This window comes from Pararge aegeria, chromosome 25 (genome assembly GCF_905163445.1).
Source record: "Pararge aegeria chromosome 25, ilParAegt1.1, whole genome shotgun sequence".
Taxonomy (NCBI): domain Eukaryota; kingdom Metazoa; phylum Arthropoda; class Insecta; order Lepidoptera; family Nymphalidae; genus Pararge; species Pararge aegeria.
The window spans coordinates 9,255,292-9,269,245 of NC_053204.1; the positions used below are offsets into that span (position 1 = coordinate 9,255,292).

Sequence of the window (13,954 nt, forward strand, 5' to 3'; positions counted from 1 at the left end):
ATCATTTTGTGCCCACTGTGGTGAATGCAGTCATTGTATTGAAAACTATAATGCTCACTGTATACTTAGTTTTATTTGACAAAATATGAACTATCTACTTCTGAACACAAAACGCTCGACGGAAGTCTGTTGTCAGAATGACTAGAACTCACAGCCACACCCCAAAACTGAACCAAATGTCAATACCAAAAAGTTTAGTAGGTAACTGTCAACAGTCATTGTCAAACTCTTAGAAAACATGGCAGAGGCCGCCTTTTCGGAGGACGGAAAATATTATTCTACAATCAGTCAAGACGGTAGATTAAGAATATGGGACACGGAAACCAATGTTCTCAAACAGGAATACACACCAGACCTACATTTATCATCACCACCATCTTGTTTACAATGGATCAGCGTCAGTTTAACTAACGTGAGTACCACACGTGGCTTTTAACCTTCTATTTATATTATTAACTAATAATTTGAACTGAAAATTCAGTTTTATTAGGTATTACTAAGTTCCTATGAGTAACATGAGCTGTCCAAATACTTGTTGCATTAGTAAAACATGCCAATGTAAACATAACCAATAAACAATAAATTAATGCCTAAAACAAAATTACAATATCATTAGAGCAGGCTCCTTGTCATAAATTTAATCATGGGTATGTATGATTTACTAGAGTTATGAAACTTATGTCGTCGCTACTTGACATTTGTAGATATATCGCCCACCAAAATCTAAGAGGAATCTTTAAAAGCTAGGAGTAAAAAAAGCCGTGAAACAAGTATTTATTTATGATACTACCAATTCCACTAACATTGTTGTAAGGCCAAAATACCCACTCTGCAACAGCTCCAATGGTCCCAGGTCAATTACCCACATTCTGCAGTTTACTCAATGCAAGAAATTGTTTTTACAGTCACAGCAGAAAATGATAAGGCTTGAATGATGTATTTCTTATTATTATAAGGTTTGTACAGAGAATCAAGAAACAGCAAGCACCCTAGTATGTAAAAACTCATGATTATGGTATTGCTACTCTATTCAAGTAAAATTGGGTCCATCTAGCTTTGTCTCTGAATAGTTAAAACACTAAAGTTAAATCTACGAAAGACAACTGCAAGCACAAGAATCTTATAATAAGTTTACTGTTATATTTTCATCATTGGTTCTAAACTGCCACCAGTTTTCCAGGTCTCAAATTTCCAGTGTAATAACTACCTTTACTAACAGTTTTTATTCCTGTTTATAATTAATTAATCATCATATTAGAAATTCAATTTATTGACAAATAATATATTTTGTACAGTATATCATAGTATTTAAATTTATCTTCCAGAGTCCGCAGAAAGGTGCACGACGAAAATCTATAACCGAACAAGAGCAATACTGTCTAGCTTTAGGGACGTCTAGTGGAAAAATCCTTATATATTCAGTTAGCCAAGCTAAAGTGGAAACAGTCTTGAATCAAAAGGACAACAATAATAAAGTTGTTACTTTGGATTGGCATAGAAAATATGGCCTCTTTAGTTGTACTGTTAACAATTTAGTTCAGGAATGGGATTTACAGAGTGGATCAGTTAGAAATAAGTATAACATTAAAGTTGTTGGTATAAATAAGCAAGGAAATAAAATTAGTGCGATAAGGATAGTACCACACAATCAGGTAAGTTGTATTTTTTTATGTCATAATCTATTAAGTTAATAGGGACATTCTTCTTCTTCTTCTGCTTGCGGCTCAGGTTCGTCTGGTCCCTGGTGTCACGTCGACCGGCTACGATCTATTGTGACGCCGCTGTCTAGATCTCCCAGCAAGCGTTGGTCGCCTTCAGGAAAAGCACTTTCCTTGCTGGAAGAAATTTAGCATCCTCTGGTTGCATTATGTGTTTCCCCAAAAGAGTGCTGCGTTTATGCATCAGCGCGGGGCAGGAACAGATCAAATGCAGCGGCGTCTCCGCAGCCTCCTTACAGAGTCTACATAGATCTGTGTCCTGCAGCTTTAGGTTGAACATGTGTCTATTAAGCCCACAGTGCCCCGTAAGCGCTCGCACTAGTATGCATAGGTTTTTTCTGTTGAGTGCTAATGCCTCAGAAGCTGCCCTTTTGTTGAATGGTCTTATTAGCACTCGAGAATGGTTCATTCCTTGGAGTTGTCTCCAGCGAATGAGTGTGTGGTAATTACAATAGGTTTGTAGGGTGAGTTGCGCCAGGCTTTTGGGTATTCCGCAGACCGGCTCAGGGCCAATTTGCTTCTCCAAAGCGCCTGACTTTGCAAGTTCTAATAGGGACATACGGGAACAAGTCTTTATGGGTTCAACTTTTCTCTTAACCCATCCTATTTACAACTCTCCATTACACTTCAAAAGAGGTAAATAAATGTTTGGAAAAAGTATAAAAGTATTTGTAGTTAGAAATTTTTAAGTTTTCAGCTACATTCATTTTATTTGAATACCATGACTGAATAATTTTCTCTAAAAACTCTCCTAAAAATGTAACTACTGTTCTACATACTTCAAATAGTAAAAGCTTGTATGAACTATGGTACGCAATATTTGAAAACTTAGGGAATTAATGGGAATTGTGTTACATCACAAGGTCGTCGCTTTACTAGAAAAATGAGTGTTAAAATGTAAATAGTTGATGTTGGAAAAGAGCAACTTCTATGTTTCTTGCCGGCTTCTTCTTGGTAGAATCTGTAGAGTGACTACAAACAGATAGACATGACTTTTCATAAGTACTTATATGCCTACTTGATATAAATTAATTTTTAATTTTAACAACAATAATATATGTAGATGGTCATGGTAGCTACAACCATGGCTAATTTATAATTTTTTTCCTTACAGTGCAAATGTAACCTGAGATTTCATTATTAAATCCTAACTTTTAATATTAATAATGCAAAAGTAAGCAAAAAATCACCTTGAGTTTTGGCATAGAGTTGTTTATAGGATGGATAGTAACGTAGGCAATTTTTTATCCCCCTACAAAAACAACGAAAAACGGGTCCCATGGAATTTGCAAAAAAAAAACACAATAAACAGGGACAGAAATACTGAGAACAGCTAGTATAACATGATTTAGTAAAGATTTTGATTTATTTTATAGGACACAACTGCAAAATTCCTTATAACTGCATCATGGCAAATCAGATTATGGCGGCTCCATAATTCCACTGCGGAAGTAGTAAAATGTTTGGGCCACAATGCAGCCCCGAGGGCACTGCTGACTGTCAGCACTTTAAACAAGGCTTGCTGGCTTATTGAGGGATCACAGTAAGTACTAATTGCTAGCTTTTGATGTTTCACTTACGGACAGAAAGTACTAAAGGTTTTAAAAAACTGAAAAGGTTGCTTCGGCAGTCCATCACCCAATTTACATGCGTCCTGCTTAACACAATTCATCAATCACTTCTTTGTTCTTCTTCTACTTTGTGTACAAGTCTATGATGAAAGTCTCTTTGTTTGTATGTTTGTTCACCTATATTTGACTCAACCTTCACAGATCTTGATGAAATTCGGGATTCTGTCCCAAATAGGTATCTTAGGATGCAAGCATCCAAGCTTTGTATCCCGGAAAAGCTCAGCTCGTTTCCGTGTTAAAAATTAGCATATATATAGCTTTCAACCCTAATATTGGTTACTTGGAATACACAGATAAACATTTTCCACTTGTGGGAATCGAACCCACGGCCTTGGACTCAAAAATCAGGATTGCTGCCCACTGTGCCAATCGGACAATACCTTTGTAGTCTGAAATAAATGCAATACAATAATGTGGCTGGATTCGAACCAAGTACCTCGTGATCCATTAAACATGCTAACCACTAGACCAAAGAGGCGGTTTCTCAAATTGTCTGTAAAAATAAATCCCCAGGAAGGTCGTCATAATCATAATAAACGAATTCGTTTACAGAACCAAATGCCTTCTCCTTCTGGCATATAATCTTCATAATAATAATAATAAGCTAATTCGTTTACAGAACCAAATGCCTTCTCCTTCTGGCATATAATCTTCATAATAATAATAATAAGCTATTTCGTTTACAGAACCAAATGCCTTCTCCTTCTGGCATATAATCTTCATAATAATAATAATAAGCTAATACGTTTACAGAACCAAATGCCTTCTCCTTCTGGCATATAATCTTCATAATAATAATAATAAGCTAATTCGTTTACAGAACCAAATGCCTTCTCCTTCTGGCATATAATCTTCATAATAATAATAATAAGCTAATTCGTTTACAGAACCAAATGCCTTCTCCTTCTGGCATATAATCTTCATAATAATAATAATAAGCTAATTCGTTTACAGAACCAAATGCCTTCTCCTTCTGGCATATAATCTTCATAATAATAATAAGCTAATTCGTTTACAGAACCAAATGCCTTCTCCTTCTGGCATATAATCTTCATAATAATAATAATAAACTAATTCGTTTACAGAACCGAATGCCTTCTGTTTCTGGGATATATAGTCATCATAATAATAATAATAAGCTAATTCGTTTACAGAACCGAATGCCTTCTCCTTCTGGCATATAATCTTCATAATAATAATAATAAGCTAATTCGTTTACAGAACCAAATGCCTTCTCCTTCTGGCATATAATCTTCATAATAATAATAATAAGCTAATTCGTTTACAGAACCAAATGCCTTCTCCTTCTGGCATATAATCTTCATAATAATAATAATAAGCTAATACGTTTACAGAACCAAATGCCTTCTCCTTCTGGCATATAATCTTCATAATAATAATAATAAGCTAATTCGTTTACAGAACCAAATGCCTTCTCCTTCTGGCATATAATCTTCATAATAATAATAATAAGCTAATTCGTTTACAGAACCAAATGCCTTCTCCTTCTGGCATATAATCTTCATAATAATAATAATAAGCTAATTCGTTTACAGAACCAAATGCCTTCTCCTTCTGGCATATAATCTTCATAATAATAATAAGCTAATTCGTTTACAGAACCAAATGCCTTCTCCTTCTGGCATATAATCTTCATAATAATAATAATAAACTAATTCGTTTACAGAACCGAATGCCTTCTGTTTCTGGGATATATAGTCATCATAATAATAATAATAAGCTAATTCGTTTACAGAACCGAATACCTTCTCTCCTTCTGCGAAATACTCGTCTAAATAATAAAAACTAATTCATTTCCAGAACCGAACGCCTTAAGAATAATAAACTAATTCGTTTCCAGAACCGAATGCCTTGTCTCCTTCTGCGAAATACTCGTCTAAATAATAAAAACTAATTCATTTCTAGAACCGAACGCCTTAAAAATAATAAACTAATTCGTTTCCAGAACCGAACGCCTTCTCTCCTTCTGGGATATAGTTGTCATAATAATAATAAGCTAATTCGTTTACAGAAACGAACGCCTTCTCTCCTTCTGCGAAATAGTCGTCTAAATAATAAAAACTCCATTATAAAAACCTTCATTTCCAGAACTGAACGCCTTAATAATACTATTTGGTTTCCAGAACCGAACGCCTTCTCTCATTCTGGGATATAACAATAACGCAAGACCAGTTACAACAAACAAACCACCAAAATGGCGATGAGGCGACCCCCAGTAAAAAACAGAGAAAGAAATCCATATCCACCCCAGTTATACCAACTCCGCAGTATAACTTCGTCCTGGAGGACGCTCCGAGGATAATAGACGTGAGTTTGACAGAAGAGGAAACCAGTACGAGATTGAGTTTGGCAGCAGCTACCCGAAGTGGAGTTGTACATTACTATGGACTTACTTTAAATGGGTGAGTTTTTCGAGTGAAAACTCCTCCTGTATGCGTTGAGTTATTACTGGAATAACATATTAGGTTTGCGTCACCGATGACCTCGACATGCTCGTAATTTGCGCCAGACTAGCGAGGCGTAGTATAGCGACATGTATATGCTTTACACATATAGCCGGCTTCTAGTCAGTCTTCCTAACAGGTCGTAGAGTCACTACAAACAGATAGACTTGACGTTTCAAAAGATCTCATATAAGGCCTTCTTTATTTAGGATTTTTATTTGAATTTATTATAAATGCGTGCATGTTTGTTACTGTTTCTCGCAAAATCTACTGAACCAATTTGACTGAAATATGGACTGACTAAAGATTTTAAGAAACAGTGATAGCGCATTAGGTAGGAGCTCTACTTTACTTTCCGGGGGCCGAGTTCGAATCCCACCCACGCATCTCTAATTTTTCTAAGTTATGTGCGTTTTAAGTACATTAAGTATCACTTGATTCAACGGGAGTGCGATGGAGACAGCTATGCTCGGAGTATTCCTACGTGATCAAATCAGAAATGTGGAGATCCGTAGAAGAACCAGAGTTACCGACATAGCTCAACGAGTCGCGAAGCTGAAGTGTCATTGGGCTGGGCACAAGCTAAAGCTAAAGTTAAGCTTGGAGAAAGGATGGACGTTGTGGTCCCGAGGTGCTGGAATGGCAGCCCCGCACTCGACCCCCAACGAGGTGGACAGAGGACATTAAGCGCGTCGCAGGTGGCCGCTGAATCCAAGCGGCACAAACCCTCGGAATTTGGAATTCCCTACAAGACCTATGTCCAGCAGTAGACGTCTATCGGTTGTTATGATGTTGATGACTTTGTTGGACCTAATCACCGCGGGTAACACCGCGAGGCGTAGCTAGTAAACTATTACATTGTATATATTCAACAGTATCATATTATGAGTTGTCATGTTTGTTTTTTTTTATTGGTACAATCTACAGTGTTATTCTGTTCTATTATTAAGTGCTAGGAAGACTGGTCAGGTCAATATTAACAAGCCTACGTTTTGGGTGGACTCAATCTTTTGTCTTCTATAGATATCACTATTTCCATCATGTATACATTTCAAAATATTCACCTTCTTATCACAAAGGCTGTAACTCATATATTTAAAAATATTTTCTGTCCTGCTTAACTATTAATTAAATAATAAATATACTACGACGATACTTCGGCGCGCGAGGTTGGTTGTCTAAATTGATTCTGATTTCGCTCCGCGATAACAGATGGCACCACTTGTTGATTGAGTCGCGCTTACGTTGTTGCATGCGAAAGATATTAAGATCCGGAAGATATTAAGATCCGGGTGTATCACTGATTATGCCGAATCATAAACACGCGCGGGAATTATTTTGTGCGTGCTTATGATTACACTAATAACTCTAGAAATAGTTGTTGTGGAGGTAACTTTGGACTGTGTAGGGTCTGGACACCTTCATAATGTTATCATCAGATACTATAACCAAGCAACAAATAATATATATATTTTAAAAATTCTGCATTCATGTTGGCCAATAATGATGTTTGTTACAGGGAATCAGCTAAGCCAATAAAGCCATCGTTAACAATTCAAGTGACAACGGAGGACGCCCAGCCACTCCCTCTTCAATGCTGTAGGCTATCGTCCACCGGAGACCTTCTACTTGGATACACCAGCGGGGCAACACTTGTGTTCGAGAAAGTTGTAAGTACTGAGTATTGTTTGGGTCTCAAAGTCTCAAAGTAAAAATAATAAATATACTACGACAATAACTTTACGCTTTCGAATAAGTAAATGTAGCTAGCTAGCTAAATCTCACACCTGGCACTCTGTTGCCTTAGTACAAGATGTTATCGTTCGCAATAGAGTTGTTTTCGCAAATCAAACTCTGTATCGTCAAAGTAAAATGGACCTAATGACGCTGTATTTTGGTTTACGAATGAATTGGCAAAAGCCCGAGCTAAAGAACTGTAAGCAAATTTGAGCTTTAATTCAATGTAGATAAGAACAATTTTACTCTGATGTTCAAGTATTCTATATATATTGTAGTAAAGCTACAGGTTTTCTCACGATGTATTTCAAGTTTTTTTTAGTGTACTCTACATATCTGTCTTCTTCCAGATTCCAGACGTAAAAACAAAAACTCAAGTCCTCATACGTGGAGAATCCAAACCAAAAGACGCAAAGAGCAAATCGAAGCAAAATGACTCGGGTGGGGTGCAGAAAAACGAAGTCACTTATGTTGAACCCATGGGCGGGGTTAGCAGGAAGCGAGCTACGCCAGGCGGCAAAGTGAGTATCTCGATATCTTCCTGGGCAGGAGACGTTTTCTCTACAGAAAAAGGAAAAAAGTATGTCATCTTGATATTTATTTTTGAATTCCACTACAAGTCGGCCCTTGGCTGCAATCTCACCATGTGGTAAGTGATGATGCAGTCTAGGATGCTAACTAACCTTTTGGTAGTGTAGCATTAATATTAAACCCCTACCCCTAATCGGTTTCTAAACGCAATCGGGGCACAATAGGATGTCATTTAGCCACAGCCGAAACCCACCCGGTTGGTTCCGGGAGCGCACATAATGGGCACAGTCCGGTGCTCTGTGCAAGCGACAAATTATACTACTTTTATTTTTAAGGGCTGATTTCACCCTTCGTATAAGAAAGTGTTGGAAAAAAATAGTAAAAGTACTAGGCACTCATGTTCACCAAGGATACTTACCAAAACAAAGACAAAGTTAAGGTCAAATATTTCTTTATTCAAATAGACACAAATACGGCACTATTGATTCGTACATTACATGAAAAATATAACATAGAAGTGAGTTGATGGCGATAACTAAATTCGTCAACTTAAAACTAAAGCTACGAGTGTACCAAACGCGCCCTGGTCTAAGAAGAAACCCACTACAAACTTAGCCGGTTGTTTTTTTTTGTTATCACCACCTCACACTGTCACTTAAAACTATTAAAAAAGCAACCTGGTTAGAGCAATACACACACACACACACCCTACCTAAGCATTTTTATCGTTGACGTAGTTCAATTCAATTCAATTTTGTTTATTTGCTGATACAGGTAAAAAGGTGTTACAGGAAAAAAAAAACTTGTCTTGCATAGTTTTTTTTGTACCTGTAGTCCTTAATACTATAATAGCACTCCATGTTCTACTAACTACCGCTCTACTAATCTACTAACGTTTATTTCCAGGTGGAAGTATCTATGGAGGCACGTTTAGAAAATTTGACGGTGGACATCAAAAGTCGCAGCAAAACCGCCGTCAGCCATAACTTAACTAAACTTTTAATACAAGGACTGCATTCTAAGGATAAAGGGTGAGATTTGAATTACTTTTTTTCCATTCTACTACAAGTTAGTCCTTGACTGCAATCTCACCTGGTGGTAAGTGATGATGAGCTAAAGATGGTGTGGGGAAAATTTTTTGGGGGTGTGGCAGTTCTATTTTACCTCTAACCGGTTAATATATAACTGTCTAGCTGGAAGGTCACTAGTTGAAAATACGGTTACGGGACGTCATTGTCTGTAGGGTGAATGAATGAATATACTTTTATTGCACACCACAAAAAGTACATAGAAAAAAAAGAAAAGTATAACAAAACAACGAATACAATTTGGCGGCTTTATCGCTTTATAGCGATTTCTTCCAGGCAACCAATGGCGTAGATAAAAAACAGTTGCAGAAAAAAGTTAGGTAGTGCATATACTCATAAAATACATATTGTGTACTGTGATGTGAAGTGAAATAATCTGATTTGTTTTTATTTAACTTTTCAAGGTTAATATTAACGGTGCTACAAAAGGACGACCCAGCGGTGGCTACAAGCACGGTTTCCAACCTCCCAGCGGATTATGTACCGGTGTTGTTAGAGCAACTGGTGGATATGGCCACGAGAAGAACCAGCCAGTGAGTTTCCACTACCATACCCTGTCAGGGTCAAATTCAAATTTTATTTATTTCAAGTAGGCCTAGATTATAATAATAATAATAAAGCATTATTTATCCCATCTGAATTTACAATAAATGTTTCTATCCTTACAAACGACTTGTGTTAGTAATTGGTTATTTTAATATTCAGTAAATTCTTAAGTAAGCGTTAGTGTGTTAGACCTTATGTGTAGATAGGCCTAGATTACAATAATAGTAATAATCTTTATGTCAGGAATAGCCCATAGATACTTATACATTAAAAAATTACAAAATTAGAAGAAGAAAAACACAATATTAAATTAAAATGCAATAGAATTAAGACGGCATGTGTTCAAATAATTTTCCTCTTTTCATTGACTCTAGTTAGTACTTCTTTATTTCCAATTAAAGTGTGTAAACTTAATTTGACAACATTTTTTTAGAAATAATAAACATAAAGATATCACTATATAAAGCAAAGAATGCTTTAACGGTGGGGAGTTTTCCATAATATTCTCATGTTTGCTAGCTCTTGGCCAGCGTAGTGGACTATAGCGTAAACCCTTGTTATTCTGAGTTTAGGATGGGCAAGGCATAAAAGTGGTGTTAGCCCAGTTGGTAAGAGAGAGAGTTTGAATCCCAGTGCCAACCTTTAACTTCTCTAAGTTATGTTCGCTATTTAGCAATTCAAATAACACTTGCTTCTACAGTTAAGGAACACATAGTGAGGAAACCTGTATGCCAGAGAGTTCTCCATGATGTTCTCAAAGGTGTGTGGAGTCCACCAATCAGCACTGGGCCAGCGTGGTGGGCTACGGCCTAAACCCAGTTATTCTCATATTTCAGATGCGCGGCTGTGTGCACGTGGCTGAACGCGGTGCTGAGGTCCCACGCGGCGTTACTCCTGGCCACCGTCAACTCCAGGACCTCGGACCGACTGTCGCAGCTACTGGCTATATTCACACACAGGTATACTTGATGGAAAACGTCGTATGAAACGCGTGTGCATTGAACATAACAGCGATGCCGAGAGTAAAATACAATTTAGCACACTTTTCCAAGTTAGCTAAATTGTATTTTACTTTTACTTTTGCTAGCTAGGAAAAGAAAAGAAATTGAAAAAAAAGGAATGATAGAAAATTTAAAGGTGGGTGTGTACTTGTACAGTGTGTGAGTGCGCGCGTGTTTTTATGTGTGTTTATGTGCAGGGAACATTTCACATTTTAATGTGAAACATCTATAGGCGGAGGGTAAACCTGATTGTTGGCGTGACGATACAGGCCGTGACGACGCTTCGCCACGCTATATGATTGAATATATTATGTACTATACGTAGTTAAGTAGTCGCAATTATAAATATTTTTTTTAAATAATAATGCAAAAATAAAAATGCATATATATCGTATATCTTTAAACGAGCAGTTCTTGTATATATACATACATACATATATATAATTCGAATCTCGGAACTATTTTCATGAAATTAAGATAACGGGGGGTTTCGGGGGCGATAAATCGATCTTTCTAAAAATGAATCCTAGGATTAATTTTTAGAAAATGTCATTTTATTCGTGTTTTCCGGTAATAACCGATTTAGTGCAGACGAAGTTACACGCGTCAGCTAGTATGTAATAAGTCATTGTTTTATGGAACAAATTTGTTTATCTTTTCGTTATGCCATATCTGATTCTGATTTTATGAAACATCTATAGGCGGAGGGTAAATCTGATTGTTTGCGTTCGATACAGGCCGTGGCGACGCATCGTCACCCTATATGATCTATGTTTTGTATTTCGTATGTAACATTAATACTGAATATTAATTTTATAATAAAACATTCATTATTAACCGACTAACAAAAAGGAGTGGTTATCCATTTGGTTGTATTTTATCATTTTATTTGTGGAACAAATTTGTAATGCTTTCATTATATCTCACTGAAATTTCGATGTTTCACATCTGCCAGTCGTCCCGTGACGGCTCACACGTTTTTTTATTAAGTTTAAAGACGCGATTCCTGCTCTCGCACAAATATTAATTTTTTACACAATCACACTAAATAAAACTTCAGTATAGCAAAAAAAGGACCTACGCTACGTTCACGCGCGATTATGATCTTTACGTACTTGGTATTAAGGTTCATTCTGTGTATTGCAGACGCTCCCACCTGTGCCAGCTGTTGAACCTGAAGGGCCGGCTCGACCTCACCGTGACCCAGCGCGGCGGCGGCAGTGAGCATGTAGAACAGCAACCTGTTCTTGAGTACAATGGTAACATCTTTAAAAAAAATGTCATCCTAACTATTATATCACTGTTATACCCGGCGAACTTCGTACCGCGGATTTTTTTTTTTGATGAATGTTAAATAAATATACTACGACAATACACACATCGTCGTGTAGCCCCAAAGTAAGCGTAGCTTGTGTTATGGGTACTAAGATGACTGATGAATATTTTTATGGATAATATACATAAATACTTATAATATACAGATAAACACCCAGACACTGAAAAACACTTATGCTTATCCACAAACATTTTCCAGTTGTAGGATTCGAACCCACGGCCTTGGACTCAGAAAGCAGGGTCGCTGTCCACTGCGCCAGTCGGCCGTTATGTTATATTTTAATATCCTATTCCGGACTAAGAGAAATCCAAAAAAATCGAATATCATAAAAATTGGTCCAGCCGTTCTTCAGTTAGAAATGGTGTAACTAACTCAACTTCCTTTTATATATATATAGATTGATGCGAAATTATTTGTTTTTTCGTCCTTCAAATCTTTATTATCGTGATTGCTGGATAACAAACTTGCTCTAATAATATAACATAACATGTTTTATTCTAAAATCAAATTATAATAACGCCTTAATAATGAAATTATTTTTCCATTTTATAGTAGTATCAGCATATTATGTTTGAAAAATAAGGTGTCAAAACTGTGAAATTAAATAATATGAAGCCTTGCTTAATGTAAGCGACCATTCAAATTGATTTTTGGCACAGAGTTAGTTCAAAGGACGGATAGTAACATAGGCTACTTTTTGTACCAGGAAAACAAACAGTTCTAATGGGATTTGTAAAAAATACCGTAATAGTATAAAACAAGTAAGATGAAAAATTTACTTGATTTTTTTTTTTACCATAATAATACTATATATTCTATGATAATAAGCAAGTGAGTTGAAAATTTTTCTTGGATTTTTTTTTACAATAATAATTAATAGAAACTTTCTTCCAAATCGGTCCGGCTATTAGGTGATAGAAAGAAAACCTATTTATTTTGATATCTCATGTTCGGTAAATTGGCGTTCTTTATCTAAAGTAATTCTAAAAGAGAACTATTTGCTAGTTCCCATTTTAAATTTATAATTTTTTTGCACTAAAATGAAAAGTATGCTTTTATTAATCTAATATCAGCTCATCAAGTGAATCTGAAGTAAAATTAACGGCGGAATAATAGGTGTCCCACTGGGCTCAATTTTGTGTCCCTTTCTATTTTTTGTATGATCTTTCCAGACTCTTCATCAGACTCGGAGCCCGAGGTGGGCGTGTACCAGTCGGGCAGCGAACACTCGTGGGAGGACGAAGTAGACGGCGAAAGCCCGGAGGGATCCCACAGCGACATGTCCGATGATGAGGCGGACGATTGATTAAACGTGTACAAACTATATTTTATATGTTGCCTTTATTTTAACACCCAATGCCCTGATAACGCCAGAAAACATAAGTTTCCAGTAATCTATACCTCTATTAGACTAATCCTAACTTTTGTATACATTTTTAAAAACAATTAAACATTTTGGAACCAGCATGATGTGAAGCTGCCACTCTGGCAGAAATAAGTATATGCGTTTTATGTCAACCATATAGTTTTGCGCCATGTAGTAGAAAACATTGTTGTGTCGAAACATCTACTTTTAAAAAGGAGATATCAGGGAAAAATGCTTTAAAAATTATGCATTTTCAAAGCTTTGCAACTTGGGTTTCTTTCTTACAAATTCAGACCTCTTTATTTCTACCAAGTTTCCGTCTGTCGTCTAGTTTCTGAGATCCCATGGCTCTCGGTAGAAACGCGTTTCTACGCGGCCAGAGCTTATTCTCTAAATATCGCTTTTACAATTTTTAATAAGACAGATCATTGATCAACCGTTATGTTCGGTAGAAACGTCCATGTTCTCTCCCACTGACAGCTATTTGCCACGAGCAGCCGGCACTTCATCGGTTTCTTTACGGATTATTTCTGAT

General features: G+C 36.6%; 1 protein-coding gene across 1 annotated transcript; it reads left to right on the forward strand.

Annotated features, from left to right (window-relative positions):
* The first annotated feature begins 209 nt into the window (after positions 1-209).
* Positions 210-13,384, forward strand: LOC120634820 (WD repeat-containing protein 43). The gene is made up of 11 exons (XM_039905644.1): positions 210-412; positions 1,326-1,652; positions 3,095-3,261; positions 5,494-5,772; positions 7,334-7,484; positions 7,902-8,072; positions 8,989-9,113; positions 9,575-9,703; positions 10,553-10,675; positions 11,864-11,976; positions 13,226-13,384. Exons 1-11 carry the CDS (start codon positions 239-241, stop codon positions 13,357-13,359), a joined length of 1,893 nt encoding a protein of 630 aa, XP_039761578.1. The 5' UTR covers positions 210-238; the 3' UTR covers positions 13,360-13,384.
* Positions 13,385-13,954: the final 570 nt, after the last annotated feature.

Excerpts from the sequence above, each read along its gene's own strand:
- LOC120634820 (XM_039905644.1), top strand. The coding sequence starts at position 239 with ATGGCAGAGGCCGCCTTTTCGGAGGACGGAAAATATTATTCTACAATC. Across the intron at positions 413-1,325 it reads TCAGCGTCAGTTTAACTAAC|AGTCCGCAGAAAGGTGCACG; the intron begins GTGAGTACCACA and ends TTTATCTTCCAG. Across the intron at positions 11,977-13,225 it reads ACCTGTTCTTGAGTACAATG|ACTCTTCATCAGACTCGGAG; the intron begins GTAACATCTTTA and ends TGATCTTTCCAG.